Source organism: Rhincodon typus, chromosome 14 (assembly GCF_021869965.1).
Source record: "Rhincodon typus isolate 14 chromosome 14, sRhiTyp1.1, whole genome shotgun sequence".
Lineage (NCBI taxonomy): Eukaryota > Metazoa > Chordata > Chondrichthyes > Orectolobiformes > Rhincodontidae > Rhincodon > Rhincodon typus.
The window spans coordinates 65,811,100-65,825,803 of record NC_063345.1 but is presented as its reverse complement, the minus strand read 5'-3'; the positions used below and the strand labels follow the sequence as shown (position 1 = coordinate 65,825,803).

The window sequence follows — 14,704 nt, the reverse complement described above, 5'->3', positions numbered from 1 at the left end:
TTTTTTCTTCACTGATGCTGCCAGACCTGCTGAGCTTTTCCAGCAACTTCTGTTTTTGTTCCTGATTTACAGCATCCACAGTTCTTTCGGTTTTTACAAAGACCGGTGTGATCTGGTAGTTACTGGCAGAAAAACCCCAACCGATTGAAAATCATGTGGCAGTTTTCACGTCTTGCTGGAGAAAAGGCACAGCTGTATTTTGGAGACAAACACTTTAGATAGACAGCGAGATAGATAGATAGATAAGCAACTTCTCTGAGGGGAGAGATTTTCTTTCATCAGTCTGATCACTTCTCACTCTGATGCAAGAGGCACCATTGACATCACTGACGACTGGAGACTGCATAACCTGGAGACAATGGGTCTGAACAAAGCAATTAACCTTATAGAAAGAAAGAATGTTCATTTTTGTAGTGCCTGTCACAAGGGCACAGCATCACAAAATGTTATGCAGCCCATAGCAAAAATATCGGAACATTGATTAAATTTAAAGAGGACTTAGGCAAATTTTTAGTAAGCAACAAGTTGAAGGGATATGGAGAGTGGATAGAAAAGTGGAGTGGAGGTTGAGATGGGAACGGCTATGATTATATTAAATGATGGAGCAGGATGGAGGGTCTGAATTACCTAGTCTGCCTCCTAGTTCTTATGTTCTAATGTTCTAGGTGCTTTTCAAGTGTCGATTCTGTTATGTTATAGAAACATGAAGTCAGTTAGTGCACAGCAAGCTTTCACAAATAATATTGTAATACTGGCCAGATAATCTAGTGTATTATTGAAGAATGATAAATACATCTGTTTCTGTTACAGAGCAATGAGATGATTGAATTTCCACATACGAGGCCAAGCAAGGCACATCAGAAAAGAGGCACCCTTAGCACTCCTTTGATGTGTCAGTGTGGATTACATACCCAGATCTCTGGAACTTGATCCCACAACCTTCTGACTCAGCACTGAGGGAAGCATCCACTGACGTAGCTGCTGGCTTGTAATGCATGAATGACTGGAGCTACATTGTCTTATTCTTTGTTTGGGTTTTGCCACGTGACTATCCATCTGTCTATCTACCTATCCTGTTCAAGATAATTCCAAGGTCTCTAGCCTGCTACCATAGAGATGAAATGTAGTATGGCCTAGATTCCACGCAACTAGTCTTTAAGACAATAACTTGAGATCACAACACATGACACTCAAGTATAAAGATACCTGCCTCACCTTCAGCCACTCTGTCTGTGTAACAGAGCCAGTGTGGTCAGTGTGTATGTAATGTACAGTTACATCAGTCAGCACACAATCCAGCCAATGTATATAAGTCTGTGATATTGTTGCCATATAAACTGTCAGTATTGGAAACAAACTTTAGGACATCTGACTCAACAACAATCTGGGTTGCTGTTGTGTACACTAACATAGAGAAAACCACAAAGCGCATCAGTGGGGATTACAAACCCAATGGTGTACCTCATATCTTCCCAACCACCTCCAGCGATTCATACATCTGAGGCTGGTCATGATTGCCTGGAACCTGAACGAGGTGGATTATTCAGCACTAGTGAGTATTGAAATAACTCCACAAAGCCCAATATCCCGTCACCAAAACACCCTTTATTTACATGTACATAGTACGTGGCACTGACCAAGCTAGCCCAGAGCTGGCTTCTAGAGTAAACAGAACCCCTGACACTCCTGTTCAAGAGGAGATACAAGTTGCCTGGTTGGGACTGTTCATCTGGTCCAATCAGGGAGCCGTGGCTGACAGATATAAACAGAAGTGTCAGAGGTTCTGCGCAAACTGAGAGCTGGCTCTGAGGGAGCTGTCCAATATTATGTACGTGTAAATAAAGGGTAACTTGGTAACTTGTAGAGTTATTTCAAGACAAGAATGCTGCAGAGGAGAGCTGGTTAGAAAGTCTGACATCATTTAAAGGCCTCAACCCTCACGCTCACCTACACTGCACCCTGCATCCTGGTCCTGCCACCCTATGCCCCCTTTATATTTCCTTCATGTCACCTTATATTCCTCATATCTCCACAATCTTCCCTCAGATTCCCAATCCCACCTAAACTCTTCCAGTTTCTCCTCAGAGTTCTGATACCTGTCCTATTCTCTTCCCTTACCCCCATGGCTGTTCTACAAGCCTTCACCCAGTAACCACTACCTTACAGTCCTCAGGAGGTGAATAAGAAAGAACTTTGACAATCTAGTAAAAAAAACTCTCATTCAAAGGAAAACAGCAACTTGCAAAACCAAATGACATACTGCATTTAGCGAGCTAATTCAAAATCTCCATGAGGAGACAAGAACCTGGGCTTAGTGAGTCAGAGAGGAAACAATATGAGAAGCAGTGAGTAAGGTGAGAATATATTGCGCAGATTGATAGGATCATGGCATTGTTATTGCATGTGTTTTGGACCAGACCAAACCTCCTCAAAATAGTCGAGACCCTAACTTTTTCTTATTTTAAAGGTAAATGTCAGACATTGTGTTCCGGATGCAATTCGTTTGGTCAAACTACCAGTCTTGAAACAAAACATACTTTATACATACACTATAATTAAATACAGACAAAATAAAAAGAAAAGAAAAGAATTTGCTTAACTGTAACTCTATCAAAATTAACTATTACTAATTAACTGTTCCAATATAGTAACATCCCATAAACACACTCTTGGCAAAGGCAAATTTAATAAAATAGATTGTCTCACATGTGATTCTAGCAACAGGAAGAGAATCCCAGCTTTTATCTGTAACAGAAAGAGGAATAAGAGATTCCACATCCGGCTTTAAGACCACTGCTACTGAAGGGTAAAACTAAAAATCCTGGTTTTGTGGGAGCTTGACCCCACCCATTCAGGCTGCTTCTGTTGTTCTCTCTTTAAAAAAACCCAAGGCCTCACAAGTTGTTTACTTTATTGACTTTGAAGCAGATTGCTCCACCTCTGTCTCAACCTCTCATAAAAAAAGGACAAAATACACGTCTTAAAGCCATAATATGGTTACAAATGAATAAATCAAGAATAATGCTGCTAGCTTCAATAATGGTGACCATGAAAAACACTTTAAAACATTATGCAAAGGGGCATTTAGAGAAGAAAAGCTATTGCCTTTACTTGGTCTGACCTACACATGACTCTGGAAACACATCAATCGATTCTTAACTGCCCTCTGAAATGGACAGTTGCAACAAACCTCAGTGGAAATAAACAGCCTAGGTGGAATCTTATAGGGGTGTGAATGACATTGGCTATGGTGAGATTAATGTCAGATACCAATGAGAAATCTGACAAGGACTATCTCAATATCGAGAGCATCCCATTCCATCTTTCATGCTTTTGTGGAGCATGTGAGGTGCATTTCTCACCAGGCAGTGGTGAGTTGCCAATTCAGGGAGTTATTGTTTGTTAAATGCTTTATTTGATGCCACAGCTCATCTCATCAATATTCAGTTTCCTCTCTTTCCAAACATACTAAATAAGGCAGGCATAAAGAAATCTCAACCTGGAAGTCAGAATGGGTCCCTGGCAGCCTGCTGCTGTTGTGAGGGGGCTCTATGTTGGTCAGCACCAAGCACTTTCCCACAGACACTGGCAGCGTACCCTGTTTGACAGCGGTTTCTGGAATCTGGCACTTGCCAAACTCCCCCATGACCATTATACTACCTCTCTAATACATTCGCAGGCTACTTGGGAAGCACCAAGTTTCATTGACATCTAGAATTGGAAGGTTGCAGGGGCAGTTATGCAGCATATAAAGTGGACCAGGCTGCATCTCTCTCGAGACAACAAGGTGCAGAGCTGGATGAAGCAGCATCATAGGAGCAGGAAGGCTGACGTTTCGGGCCTAGACCCTTCATCAGAAATGGGAGAGGGGAAGGGGGTTCTGAAATAAATAGGGAGGGGGGGAGGCAGATAGAAGATGGATAGAGGAGAAGATAGGTGGAGAGGAAACAGACAGGTCAAAGAGGCGGGGATGGAGCCAGTAAAGGTGAGTGTAGGTGGGGAGGTAGGGAGGAGATAGGTCAGTCCAGGGAGGATGGACAGGTCAAGGGGGCGGGATGAGGTTAGTAGGTAGGAAATGGTGTGCGGCTTGAGGTGGGAGGAGGGGATAGGTGGGAGGAAGAACAGGTTAGGGAGGCGGGCACGAGCTGTGCTGGTTTTGGGATGCGGTAGGGGGAGGGGAGATTTTGAAGCTTGTGAAATCCACATTGATACCATTGAGCTGCAGGGTTCCCAAGTGGAATAGGAGTTGCTGTTCCTGCAACCTTCGGGTGGCATCGTTGTGGCACTGCAGGAGGCCCAGCACGGACATGTCGTCTGAGGAATGGGAGGGGGCGTTGAAATGGTTCGCGACTGGGAGGGTCTCCCCTCCCCCTACCGCATCCCAAAACCAGCACAGCTCGTCCCCGCCTCCCTAACCTGTTCTTCCTCCCACCTATCCCCTCCTCCCACCTCAAGCCGCACACCATTTCCTACCTACTAACCTCATCCCGCCCCCTTGACCTGTCCATCCTCCCTGGACTGACCTATCTCCTCCCTACCTCCCCACCTACACTCACCTTTACTGGCTCCATCCCCGCCTCTTTGACCTGTCTGTTTCCTCTCCACCTATCTTCTCCTCTATCCATCTTCTATCCGCCTCCCCCTCTCTCCCTATTTATTTCAGAACCCCCTTCCCCTCCCCCATTTCTGATGAAGGGCCTTGGCCTGAAACGTCAGCCTTCCTGCTCCTATGATGCTGCTTGGCCTGCTGTGTTCATCCAGCTCTGCACCTTGTTGTCTCAGATTTTCCAGCATCTGCAGTTCCTACTATCTCTGCATCTTTCTCTTGTTCTTTTAGTATTTCTCACTTAGTGCCAACCTGCACACTCACACCATCCGTGCCTTGCCTTCCTTGCCCATGAGTGAGTTCGTGTTTCAGTCAGAACCTGAGCGCTACTATATTGACATGCTGTTTCACACAGGCACATAGGCAGATTATTTGTCAGTAGGGATTTGTCCAGGAGGGTGAGGAGACCTCTTGCTGTGTGGCACACTGAGAATCTAACATCTACAGCCAGTGCGGCAAAAACATTGTGTATTCATTCAACCAAATGCCCATGTCAGAAACATGGTGCCCAGACTACAGATCAACAAAGAGAGACTGTAATGGGACCCTGATACTGTCAGTCAGGGGCATAGCCCACATCCAGGGGCTTGCTACAGTCAATTATCTGCTTGGGATGCTTGTCGTCAGGAAATCTGACCAACTAGTCTGGAGAATGGATAGTCCATCCTCTACAGCTAGCAACAACATTCGAGAGAATTGTGTACCATCAGTTGGGGAACAGTCAGGGGTCTGGTCAGTCATGTCCAGGCACTTCTCGTTAAAGTTGGTCAGAGGTTTGGGGATGAATACAGTCCTGGGGATCCAATCCGCCCATCAATTATTAAGGAGGTTGCAAGGGGGAAGTGCTATATGGCAAGATAGGCTAGAATCAAATGATAGGGATACCATAGTGGAGGGGTATGTGTTAATGAGACTCTTTTGGTGAGATACAATGTGAAAATTCATCATGCTTCACCTCAGGAATCCCTCCAAAAAAACTCAACGCAACATGCACTTAGAAAAACAAATGTAATATTCATCCCACTGTAACAAACCCAATGGCTTAATGGTTTTTGATGGTTTGAGAAGGGAATTCATTACCACCATTGTTTTAAAAAAAGACAGTGAGTGCAGAGAAAGACAGAGGCTGAGAAGAAACGGTGAGCATGGAGTAGGCCTGAGAGGAAATAGTGAGATTGGGTTGGGCCTGAGAGGAAACAGTGAGTGTAGAGTGGGCCTGAGAGCAAACAGTATATACGTGCATTACAGGATTAATGAATCAGGACCACTCCATGAGTCAAAGCCAGCAGGAGCTGAAAGTGGTAATCTGAGAATGAAATTGAAAATGCTTCATTGCTGCAGAGTCATTGAATCACTGAATAGCAGCAAAATGTTTGTTTGTTTCAATAAATTATTCATTTTTCACTGCTAAATCTCACTTGACCATGTCAGATTTGTTGATGCAATTTGTAATATCTTTAGTTAACTCCTCACTGTTTTAGCATCCCACTCTTTCAGTGACAAATTCCTTAGAATTTTATGGGGTAGCACCTCTGTGTTTTAAACGTCTCTGAACTCATTTTTTACAGATCAGTCTTCAGTGTTTTAGTAATTATTTTGACGCAGTGGGATTGGACAGCAGTGACTGTTGCATGTGCATCCTGATACATGTGGCAACTCCAGGCCACTTCCTTGATCACAGATTGCCACTTGTTCAGGGAATTCTGTCAGTCCTCCTGGGTTTCCTGGCATGTGGATGGAGCCATGAGAATTCCCTTAAATGTGTGTTCGAGGATGTGGTCACCCTACAAGGTGCAGAAGATGAGGGAATGGGTGATCAGCAGACAGACCTGGAGAAAGACCATGATAATGCTGGAATTGCCCAGTTAGTGATACTCATCAACTGATGTTAGCTCTTTGAAAGAGATGCAATAATAATGATGAAACCCCTGATTCCAAAGGAGACCTGTCTACAGGAGAGAACAACTAAAAATGCAATAGTCTGTGGGGCATAGACAGGTGATATTGCAATCTAAATTGTATTTTGCTTGACTGGCACCAGGATGAATGTTACTACTGAGCAGAATCAGAGCATTCTGTTGGGAGAGAGGGAATTATGGTTCATGTTAGAAACAAAGAATGAGATCCTTACCATTCCATGATGACTTTTACTGGAGCTCTGCAAAGGAGCTCTGAAATACATTAGGAGATTTTCCATGACACTTTCTCAAGACTTTGTCAACACTTGAACAATGTGTTTTCCCTAATATTCTCTGAGGACAGCAAAGAGAAGTTGTAAGTGCTCTGAGACTATAACTTATAGGAGTCACCAGGAGACTGGGATTGTTTGGTCATCAACAACTTGTGAGATGTCTCTCTTCCTCTCACTGAGAATGAGCTGAAGGTCCAGGCAGAAGATGGCCTTGGGAATGGTGTTAATTTCCCCTGCCGTAGATGACAGGATCTCCTCCTGCAGGACCTAAAGTGCCTCATTGCACTAACTTTGTTCTGCCCTGATCCTCAGTCCCTCAGACATCCTGCAGCTTGCTAATGCGCACCAATCAGAGAAATGCACACCTTTCAGTGGAAGTGGATATGAGGAAATCTCCAAATACGCAACTCACAAAAGTTGTTACTTCATTGCTAAATCTGCAACTTTCTGGTTTAACACCTCCACATGAGTTCAAAATTGCTACTATAGCCACACTTAAGTGAGTCTTATTAAGAGGAGCAGTTATTTATCATCTGCCTTCACCATTTGGCCATGATAACCATTTCTGAGGATTCTTCAATCTGCTTGCTTAAAAAGCCAGGTAATGGTTTCCACATGTAGCAAACCCCTCTCTGCATTAGTCACCAGGATGAAAAGGATTGCTCAATGCTATAGGCTTTAATGGAAATTCTTGGAGCAGTTGCAGATGTAATGAATCATGAGTGAATTCCTTCATAACTGACTACAAAATTCATACTAATACCATCAAGCATCTTATATAGGAAGTTATGTAGAGAAGCAGGCCATTCAGCTCACGCAGTCCATTTCACTGTTAATACTCCATTTCAGATCCCTCCCATCTTTTTTTCTGCTACATCTTAACCATGTATGCTCTTTTCCCTTACATTTAAGGAAGATGGACTAGAATGTATCTCTAATATTGGAATATAAATATCAGAAATGTCTTCTTAACACGGTAGGCATTGTGTCAGTCTCTTTCAGCACTAATATGATTCTAATATTCACTGCAACTGCTTCCTGTGGCAGCAAATTTCAATTCTCACCATTCTTTATACCTCTGAACTGCCTGTGAGACTTCTTGGAGACTGTCTTATAATGAGAGCCTCTAGTTACTCTCTTCCCCCAAGGGCGAAACCGTCTCCCTGTATTCATTCCATCAAAACCTTTCAAATTTTAAGTCTCTCTAATAGGTCACACCTTCGATCCAATATGTCAATCCGTCCCCGATATATATACACTCACATTGTTAGTTTCATTCTTGTTAATCTTCTTTGCCCCCTCTCCAGTGTCTCTGTATACTTTATATAATATGGAGACCCAATCTGCACACTGTACTCTAAATCAATTTACTTAGGGTTTGCTACTGGTTCGGTACAAGTTCCCTCTGAAATTCTGTCTTTTAGAAATAAAATCGTATTATTTTCTCTGAGGTTTTATTGCTTTGCTAACCTTTAGCGACCATGTATTTTTACTCCAAAATCCCTACACTCAACACCTGGTTACAGTTTCCAAGTAATATGTGACCTTTGTATTCTTCCTGCCAAAATGTATTACCTCACATTTATAATGATTGAATTTCACCCACCAATTATTAGCTCTTTGGGTGAGTTTGTTAGTGATTGCCTTTTTTTCAGATTTCCTCAGTATTGATTATCTCCCGTAATTTGGTGTCATCAAGAAACTTAGAAGTTGTACTTTTTATTTCAATATTTAAATAGTTAATGTAAATTGTCAACAATGATGGTCATAACAATGTACCTTGTGAATAACCCCTTCCCACCTTCAGTCACTCAGATTCACTGCTGTTTACACCCACTCTCTGTCTTGAAGCTAGGGAACAACTCATTCTGCTACTTGTTCCCTGACCCCCAATGCTTATTCATTGTTCTATTAATAGGCACCTTATCAAAGTTCTGTGGAAAATTTCAACACCCACATTAGCATTTGAGTACTCTCTGCTACCTCCTCAAAAAAAGGTTTGTGAAACAAAATTTTCCCTTTTGACATCCTTGTTGATAATTTATCCTGAGAGTTCTCATTGCCAGATGATCTTCTATTTTCTATTATAGTATGGATTCCATTATTTTTTCCACCTTTGATATTAAGCGTATCAATATATAAATCAGGGACATGTTTTGCTCCCCTTTGTAAACATAAGAACTACATTAGCGATCTGCCAGTCCTCTAGCACTGCACTCTTTTCCAAAAAAAATTAAAAATATTTCGTAATACTTCTGTTGTCTCTTTAGATTCTTTCAAAATCTGTGGATGAAATCCATGCAGACAAGGGGTTTCTCTTTAAGTTTGATTGGTTCATTCAGTATATCTTCCTTTTATTTTAAATACACTTATCTCTTTGCTCATCTCATCATTCAATGTCATGTCTGTCTGTCCTATCTGCCTGTAAGTATTGCAGCAAATACGTCTGTTTTCTATCTATTATTCCTTGTCGTATTATCCCGACTGACCCTTAATAGTTCAATTGGATTCTTGGCCTTTCATTCTTAATGACACACTTGTAAAATAGATTGTTAGTTTGTTTTACATTCCTTAATAATTGAATTCCATAGTTCCTCATTTTTCTTCTAATCATTTTGTGAATTCTCTCTTATCCTGATCTCCTCTGCTGTCGATGTATTTGATATGTATTTCTTTTCAAACCTTAACTTTTTACCCATCAATAAATATTTTTCTGATTTATGTTGAACACTATTTTAGATATTCCCATTGTTCTCTATATCTATACTTGCTTGTGTAGTGCCCATTTTATTTCTCCACGTTCTATTTTCATCCCCTCAAAATCAGCTTTTCTCCAATCTATTAGCTTGTTTTATTTTGTCAAACTTAGGTTCTTTTTCATCATCACCTCAAGACACATTTTATTCTGATCACTATTGTTTAAAGATGCTCTCCTTTTACCTCTTCATTCTGCTCGTATCTGTTCATTCTGCAGTACTACATCTAAAAGCAAATCTTATCTTATTGGGCTTTTCACATGTTGGGTTAGAACAGAATCTTGTAGACATTGTGAGAACACGTTTAATGCATGATTTTGAAAGGGTTAATGTTGGAGACTGAATTAGACTCTATCCAGTATAATTATATCATACAGTCTTGGATGGAGAATTGAGGAGACCAGCTCATGATCCCAATAGAGTCAAATATGTCATCCTTGGCTCTTGTTAGTTGTAGTAATTATGTATTAACTTACCAATGTAACTTGTATCTATTGCTTCATATTAGAAACTTCATCTTATTATCATGATAAGTGCCTCTTCTTGTTAAGTCTGATAAGTGGTTAATTCTCTCTTTGAACCAGTATAGAAAGGAGCCAGTATTCTACCTCACCATTTTGCTGGATTTGGTTGGTTCCACTGACATACAACAATTTCTATGCCCTTATCTCCTTTTCTCTACCTCTTCTGTCCAATTAAATTACCAGAGACTATTATTCTATGTTTACACTCATTTTCCTAATTCCGCTTCCAAATTCCTTCTATTTGGCAGTTGGTTGAATACACCTAATGTGATTTATCTTTATTATGTTTTTTTCATTATTACAGTCCTCAGAGAGATCAATGTCATTTAAAAGGAGATATAAAATTCCCAGCACATGACAAGCTTTCATGTTGTGAGAACTTTTACAAGCTAAAATCAACATTGATTAAATATTACTGAATAGGCACTGAACTACAGAAAGCATATTTCAAAATGACATTTTAACAATGGTAAACCCTGCACCATGTTTATACATTACAGTAGATTCACAGCAGATAATGTAACTTTCCCACATGTCTCCTAGTGATTCAAAGGCTCTCTTCTACTTAATCTGACAGAGTGAATCTTTCAGTGTCCCTTTAAGTTAAGTCCTTTTCTTCACACAGTCTTCAGAGAATACTTGAATGAGCTTCTAGCAGCAAGGCATCCTCTGATGATTCTTCAATCTTCAGCTCTCTGCTATAACCTTGAATATGGGTTCCATCCTCACCAGCAGTCCATTTGGTGATTCGCCCAAAAATAGTCCTTTTCTTCTGCTTGGCCTCACCTGCTTTCAGTCTGACAGTCCCTCAGATTCTGGTGAGTCTGCAGCAAGCAGCAAAAACAACTGCTTCTCCCTTCGCACCCAGGTATTAAATCTAATTATTATTTTAATACACTCATGTGATGTGAGCATCACTAGCTGGGCCAGCATTTATTGCTCGTCCCTAGTTGCCCTTTGAAGAGGTGGTAGTGAGCTGCTTTCTAGAACTGCTGCCGTCCATGTGCTGTAGATAGGCCCACAATGTCCTTAGGGAGGGATTTCCAGGATTTTGACTCAGTGACTATGTTAAACTGCTTTTAACCATCTTTCTCGATTCCAATTATACCACCTAATTCATTCCTTTGCCATCACTGCACTACATAACTCATACTTTCCTATGTTCTCTTACACTCTGTTTGTGCTTCTTATAGACCCTTTCTATAATTTAAAGTTTTTGCCGACTTCCTATTTGCCCTTTCCACCAGGTTGCTCTGTTCCTTATTACCAAATTCAAGTTAAGATTCTTACAGTCTCTCCTTTCTCTCTTGTTTGCTTGATAAAACTGTCTTTCCCACTTTTGACTCCAGCAAGCTATTAAAAATATTAACTGATTTCTTCCAACCACACACTATTGCTTAGACTTGGAGAGGAAATTGCTTCCATGAGTTTTAATTTTCTTGTGAACAGTGACCACTTGGATTCCATGTCAGGTTTGCAAGTTTGACTGATTGCAACTTCTGAACCTTCCGAAATTTGGAATTAATTGTAGATGTCCCGTACCTTTGGCTCTCCCAGCGAAATTGAACTTGTCTGTTGTGGTCCCAGCTTCAGAATGAAAGGGTGTCCTATTTAAGATGGAGATGATGAGGAATTGTTTTCCTCTCAAAGGTTTGGAAATCTCTATCCCAGAGAGCAACAACATTGGGTCATTAAATGTATTCAATGCTGAATTAGACGGATTAATTATTCACAAATGTTATGGGGAACAGGCAGGAAAGTGGGGTTGACTGGATCTTATTGACTGGCACAGCAGGCTTGATGGGCTGAATGGTCTACTCCTGCTCCTATTTCTTATGGTCTCGTGGTGTCCAGGCGTTTTCCACATACAGTTCTCAGATTGTGTTAGATTCACTTGCAAAGTGGTTTCCTCTTTAAATGCTGCTTTAGGAAATCATCCTAGGTTATTTTCCTCAGGACCTTCAGTATCACTTTCCAGCACTCAGACAGTAAAGCACATGTCATGGGCTTTATGGAAAATTGAATCGTGCAGAGATCCCCTTCCACAATTCAAAGCATGACATTTCACTCTGCACAGAGCCATTTCTTCCTCCTGTGAACTCTCCCAATTCACCTCTTTCACCTGGCCCCATATCTCCCATTCAGATACTCCCTATGTACCAGACCACTGTCTGAACATCGCCCTCTCTGACCTTTGGCAGTTGACCTAGGCAGGTGACCCCCCTGCCCACCTCTTATGGAGACCTTCCTTTTCTAGTCTGGGTTGCCAAGTGTCATGATCCCTCCCAATGGTTTCTCTTTAAGCCATTTGATGACTCCCTCCCCTGCCCCATCGAGCGACTTCCTGTAGCTTTTACCACCAGTTCATGCCTGACATTTATATCAGTTTGAGTGTGGCTCCTCTTAGAGGAACCCTGCTCAATTTCTAGTTGTGCTTCAGTCCCACACTCCTTGTGGTCAACTGCTTGGTCAGGAAGGGGTGTTGTTAAGTAGATAAACCTACTTTTGAATCTTTTCCTGGCATTGCTCATCAAGAAGTCCAGTTAAAACATGGCACATTGGCTACCTGACCTTTCAATGCCCATTTCTGCTGCTGGCCCTTGTTCTTTGGTTCTCCCTGGCAAAGGAGCACCTTCTGAGGCTGTTCACAAGCAGTGGACACAAGGACCAGAAGGCCCACTGAACAGCATTTGTTAGTTCATAGCTTTCATTTGTATTTATTTGTAATTTGATGTTTCTTGTGTGTGCATCTTTAAAATGGGGTCACTTTCATTAATTTGATTCTAATTGGTGTCACTTGTGGCATCCAAATCACCCAATCAGAAGAATAGAGAAAAGTGTTACCATAGTAACGCACTCTTTCAGAGGCTGACTTGAGGGTGTGTGTTCTTGCCAATTACAATTAATTAGTACAGTCCCTGCAGAATAGTCCTAATTAGCACACCAGTACACAAGAACACACAGACGTTCAGAGCCACAGAAACAAGCTCTGATGTTTAAATAAGAGGACTACTGTTTGTTTAATATCTCTTGTCTTCAGTTGACAGCACTGAGGCAATCAATAAATGGGCTCAGTACTTCGATTCGTGATCAACAAGCAGGAACTGTGCTTTCATGTCTTTCCAGACAATGGCTTCTTGCTCCATGCTGCTTCTGTTAGAGACCATACTGAAGGCTGCTCAGCTCATTGTGTGGAAACAGGAGTGGCAACTGAGACTGCTTGCCAGCCTCTGCATAAAGTCACACTCCTGAGATGTCAGCCTTGGCTCAGTGGGCAGCACACTCATCTGAGAAGGTGTAGGGGGGAGGGTCTGGATTAATGTTCGACTCCAGAGACCTGGGCACAAATGATAGGGTCAGTGCAGTACTGAGGTGGGGGCAGCTGTGTCAGAGGCACCATCTTTCAAAAGAGATGTTAAACCAAAGGCTGGACTGCTTTCTCAGATGCATGTAAAATAGCCCAAGGCACAATTCAGAGAAAAACAAGAAAGTTCTGTCCAGCATCCTAGAATTATAGAATCATAGAATTCCTACAGTGTGGAAGCAGTCTGTTTGGCCCATCGAGTCCACACTGACACACCTTATCAGTAATTCTTGTCAATTATTATCTCTCAACCAACATGGTCAAAGCGGACTCCCTGGCCATGATCTTACCCCTGTAAGTGGAAGTTTGCTTTGCACAATATTTCCTACATTGCAAAGTTTTTAATTGGCTTGAAACTGCTGTGGAAGGTTGCCCAGGATGAACAGAGTCTTTTTTCTGCTCTGTTCCCAAACACTGACCATATAATCAACATTTTATTTTTAATTGTGCCAAGTAGCTTTCCCAGTGGCATTGAATCTTTATTGTGGCACCCTTTCCTGTTATTTCCTTGCTGTATATCTTTATGACTTTGTGTTTCACTTTTAGCCAAACAAGAAGCAGAGCCCAATCCCACGCCTCTTCATTAACCATATTTTAGCGGGTCAGAGGCAATTGCAAAGCCACTGATTGATGCCTCCATCTAGTGGCCAAACTACAAATTGCTGAAATGCAGGCTGATTTGGCAACTGTTCATAGAGTCACAGAATTGTTATGGTGCAGGAGGCCATTCAGCCCATCAGGACTGCAATGGCTCTCTAAATGAGCATTCTGATTGGTGCCATTCTCTTGTATTTTACCTGTGACCCTGTGCATTGTTTCTATTTAAATTCAAAACACCTAAGATTGGAGCCCAGTCTTTATCAATGGGAGTCTATAGTTTATAGACATTCAGCCACAAATGAAGCCTGAGTTAATGATAGTGTTACATACACAAAGTAAGTTTGCATATCGTTGTTGAGAACTCCATCCCAAATGAGCTCACACACAAACATAGGGACAGGAGGTTGACATTTAACTTATTCCCATGTTCTGCCATTTGGTCACACCATGGTCATTCTTAATTCCATGTATCCACTTTTGCCTCATTATGTTTCAATGGTTTTTGGCAACAATAAAAAACTGTCAACCTGGAGAGGATTCAGAAAAGATTTGCCAGGATGTTGCCAGGAATGGAGGGTTTGGGTTATTAAAATAGACTGGAAAGACTGGGACTTTTTACACTGGAGTGTAGGAGGTTGAGGAGTGACCTTATTGAGGTTTGTA

General features: G+C 41.7%; 1 protein-coding gene across 1 annotated transcript in view; it reads left to right on the top strand.

The window, feature by feature from the left end:
- The window catches only part of LOC109918832 (WD repeat-containing protein 44-like), a 43,491-nt gene extending 29,463 nt beyond the window's left edge, over nt 1–14,028 (top strand). The window contains exon 12 of the mRNA XM_048604952.1: nt 13,988–14,028. Coding sequence (XP_048460909.1) covers nt 13,988–14,028 — 41 coding nt within the window. The remainder of the gene's footprint in view (nt 1–13,987) is intronic.
- Nucleotides 14,029–14,704: the final 676 nt, after the last annotated feature.